The sequence below is a fragment of the Engystomops pustulosus genome, chromosome 4, assembly GCF_040894005.1.
Source record: "Engystomops pustulosus chromosome 4, aEngPut4.maternal, whole genome shotgun sequence".
NCBI classification, from domain to species: Eukaryota; Metazoa; Chordata; class Amphibia; order Anura; family Leptodactylidae; genus Engystomops; species Engystomops pustulosus.
In genome coordinates, this window is record NC_092414.1 from 6,066,898 (window position 1) to 6,070,723 (window position 3,826).

The 3,826-nt window shown below is 56.1% G+C and overlaps 1 protein-coding gene across 1 annotated transcript; it reads right to left on the minus strand.

The window, feature by feature from the left end:
• Window positions 1-508: 508 nt before the first annotated feature.
• BORCS5 (BLOC-1 related complex subunit 5) lies at window positions 509-2,373 on the minus strand. The gene is made up of 3 exons (XM_072144736.1): window positions 2,369-2,373; window positions 2,073-2,313; window positions 509-849 (listed from the first exon to the last, which is right to left on the minus strand). The coding sequence occupies exons 1-3, from the start codon at window positions 2,371-2,373 to the stop codon at window positions 619-621; spliced, it is 477 nt and encodes a 158-aa protein (XP_072000837.1). The 3' UTR covers window positions 509-618.
• Window positions 2,374-3,826: the final 1,453 nt, after the last annotated feature.

Consider the following 3,826-nt stretch of genomic DNA (forward strand, 5'->3'; position numbering starts at 1 on the left):
CTGCCCCCTATGTACAAGTATATAACTACTATAATACTGCCCCCTATGTACAGGAATATAACTACTATAATACTGCCCCCTATGTACAGGAATATAACTACTATAATACTGCCCCCTATGTACAGGAATATAACTACTATAATACTGCCCCCTATGTACAGGGATATAACTACTATAATACTGCCCCCTATGTACAAGAATCTAACTACTATAATACTGCCCCCTATGTACAGGAATATAACTACTATAATACTGCCCCCTATGTACAGGAATATAACTACTATAATACTGCCCCCTATGTGCAGGAATATAACTACTATAATACTGCCCCCTATGTACAGGAATATAACTACTATAATACTGCCCCCTATGTGCAGGAATATAACTACTATAATACTGCCCCCTATGTGCAGGAATATAACTACTATAATACTGCCCCCTATGTACAGGAATATAACTACTATAATACTGCCCCCTGGTGTACAGATATAAGAGACGCAGTCGCAGATGTTATATAATAAATATTGTATTTGCTGTTCTCTAGTCACAGCTCAGTCTGCAGGTCACATGATGCTGTACATACATATAGGGGTGATACATGGGGGTATTCGGGGGGGGTCAGTGCCTCTGCTCCCGCTCGGGGCTCATACAGAAGGGCTCCAGCCTCTCCCCCTCGGGCAGCATGGCGTTCAGCTTCTCCATCAGGGGGACGGTCTGGTCGATGCCCATCTGGATGCGCCTCAGAATGGCCGACATCTCGTTCACCTTCTGGATCTGCTCGGCGTACTTAGCGAAGCGTTTCTGCCGCTCCTGCATGTAGCTGTAGAGCGCGTCCACCGAGGTGTCCATCTGCCGGGGACAGAGGGAGGCAGTCAGCGGGGGCGGGAGGAGACAGAGGGAGGCAGTCAGCGGGGGCGGGAGGAGACAGAGGGAGGCAGTCAGCGGGGGCGGGAGGAGACAGAGGGAGGCAGTCAGCGGGGGCGGGAGGAGACAGAGGGAGGCAGTCAGCGGGGGAAGGGACAGAGGGAGGCAGTCAGCGGGGGCGGGAGGAGACAGAGGGAGGCAGTCAGCGGGGGCGGGAGGAGACAGAGGGAGGCAGTCAGCGGGGGCGGGAGGAGACAGAGGGAGGCAGTCAGCGGGGGCGGGAGGAGACAGGGAGGCAGTCAGCGGGGGCGGGAGGAGACAGAGGGAGGCAGTCAGCGGGGGCGGGAGGAGACAGAGGGAGGCAGTCAGCGGGGGCGGGAGGAGACAGAGGGAGGCAGTCAGCGGGGGGCGGAGACAGAGGGAGGTAGTCAGCGGGGGCGGAGACAGAGGGAGGTAGTCAGCGGGGGCGGGAGGAGACAGAGGGAGGCAGTCAGCGGGGGCGGGAGGAGACAGAGGGAGGCAGTCAGCGGGGGCGGGAGGAGACAGAGGGAGGCAGTCAGCGGGGGCGGGAGGAGACAGAGGGAGGCAGTCAGCGGGGGCGGGAGGAGACAGAGGGAGGCAGTCAGCGGGGGCGGGAGGAGACAGAGGGAGGCAGTCAGCGGGGGCGGGAGGAGACAGAGGGAGGCAGTCAGCGGGGGCGGGAGGAGACAGAGGGAGGCAGTCAGCGGGGGGCGGAGACAGAGGGAGGTAGTCAGCGGGGGCGGGAGGAGACAGAGGGAGGCAGTCAGCGGGGGCGGGAGGAGACAGAGGGAGGCAGTCAGCGGGGGCGGGAGGAGACAGAGGGAGGCAGTCAGCGGGGGCGGGAGGAGACAGAGGGAGGCAGTCAGCGGGGGCGGGAGGAGACAGAGGGAGGCAGTCAGCGGGGGAAGGGACAGAGGGAGGCAGTCAGCGGGGGAGGGGACAGAGGGAGGTAGTCAGCGGGGGAAGGGACAGAGGGAGGTAGTCAGCGGGGGAAGGGACAGAGGGAGGTAGTCAGCGGGGGAAGGGACAGAGGGAGGTAGTCAGCGGGGACAGAGGGAGGTAGTCAGCGGGGGAAGGGACAGAGGGAGGTAGTCAGCGGGGGAAGGGACAGAGGGAGGTAGTCAGCGGGGGAAGGGACAGAGGGAGGTAGTGAGCGGGGGCGGGGACAGGATCTGTGCAGCACCTACCTCCTTGATGCGCTTCACCAGGGCGTTCTGGTCGAAGGCCACGGCCTCGGCGCACTGGTGCAGGTGGTCCTGGTAGCGGACGCACAGCTGCAGGACCTGGGGGGAGTCCAGCCTCTCCAGCCGCACATTGGTGGGGGACGTCTGGCCGCTCAGGAGACCTGGTGGGGGGGAGCAGAAGGGGTTAATTTGGGTTTGGTTCTTTGATCTGGGATTGAATCCCGTGTAGTGCTGGAGGCTGGGCCTGTGCGCCTGGCAGTGATGGGGTTAACTTTAGGAGGTTGCTGCGATGACCTCACCGCATTCTTATCTGTTGATGTCATCCAAACATTACAGAAGCCCCGCCCCCTCCCTCCTCTCCCATTGATGTCCTTTACACTACAGTGAAAGTGGCAACGACTGACCTCCGACCTCTCAGGAGCCCAGGAAAGCTGGGGAACCAAAGATAGTCACATCCAGAGCTGCAGTCACTATTCTGCTGCTGTAGCTTATACTCTGGTCACATCCAAAGCTGCACTGACAATTCAGATGTTGCCTTAAATCCTACTCAAGAAACATTGAATCATACGCAGCTCTGGATGTGACTAGAGCACACCACTCCCTCTGATCTTTCCCGTCACCGCTCATCTCTGAGGACACAGGTGGGAGATAAGCGGCGCCCCGCAGATACCAAGTACCTGGCGGTCATACACCGGTCACATCCAGAGCTGCAGACACTAGGACCCCTCATACATAGCTGTGCAGCTCTGGATGTTACTGGAGTATAAGAAGTGACCTACAGGCTGTGAATGTGATTGCTGTGCCAGAAATGCTCCAGTAACATCCAGAGCTGCACTGACAATTCTGATGTTGGTAAATCTTCTTGTGGGGGCTGGGCCTCGTCGGCACGTCTCCCCCGGATTGGCTCTTTTGGTTGGACCTCTGTCGGGTCGGCCTGGTCAGTTTAGCTCAATGGGTTATGCCCTCACCGATTGGTGGCTCTTCCACGGTGCCTTTATCTTGAGGGTCCGGTTTATTGGTCAGGTCTAAGAGTTTTGCTTTTTTGACAGATTATAATATTTCTCTGGTAAATGGGACATCGGAGGACTGGGATATTTACTGACAGCTTGGACTCGATAATCCTTCACGTCCTTTTATACACTATCGTAAGACCGGTTTAGGTTCAGACCGGAGGGATCTTTTTTAGAAGCCTAATAAAAACGCTGGCTAAGAATCAAGGTCGCAAATCGGGGGCGAAGGAAGCAAGGGAAAAACCAGGGACCCGGTGGTCAAAACACGCCAGACTTTAAAACCTCCTCTAAGGGGAAGGGGAGAAGATAACGGATGAGGAGCGGCGGGGAAGTTACTAATCCAACCAGCCACAGCTCAGAAAACAGGGGCCGCCGTGCACTCTTTAGTCACTCAGGTCGGCTCGCTCCATTCCGATTTAGCAACGTTAAGAGAAGATGTGTGTGAAATCCATGAGAGAGTATCAAGTACTTCTTCTCAGGCCGAGGTAAAAAAGGAAATGCAGGGATTCTCGAAGGAAATAGTGGGATTGACAGAAGATATTGAAAATAGAGATCTAGAGGGGTGGGGGGGTCTTCGTCCTATGGGGTGTTTTTTGTTGTCAGTTTTTGTCTTTTTGAATGGCCCCACGGATCACAGCACGGAACCTCAGCGGTCTCAATGATCACAAAAAGCAACGTATGGAGATGAGCTTCATTACGCCTCATCTTCCAGGGATTATCTGTTTAAATAGAAACCCGAGATGTTAG

Coding starts and splice junctions, on each gene's coding strand:
- BORCS5 (XM_072144736.1), bottom strand. Junction 850..2,072: donor TGGTGAAGCGCATCAAGGAG/GTAGGTGCTGCA, acceptor TGTCCCCGGCAG/ATGGACACCTCGGTGGACGC.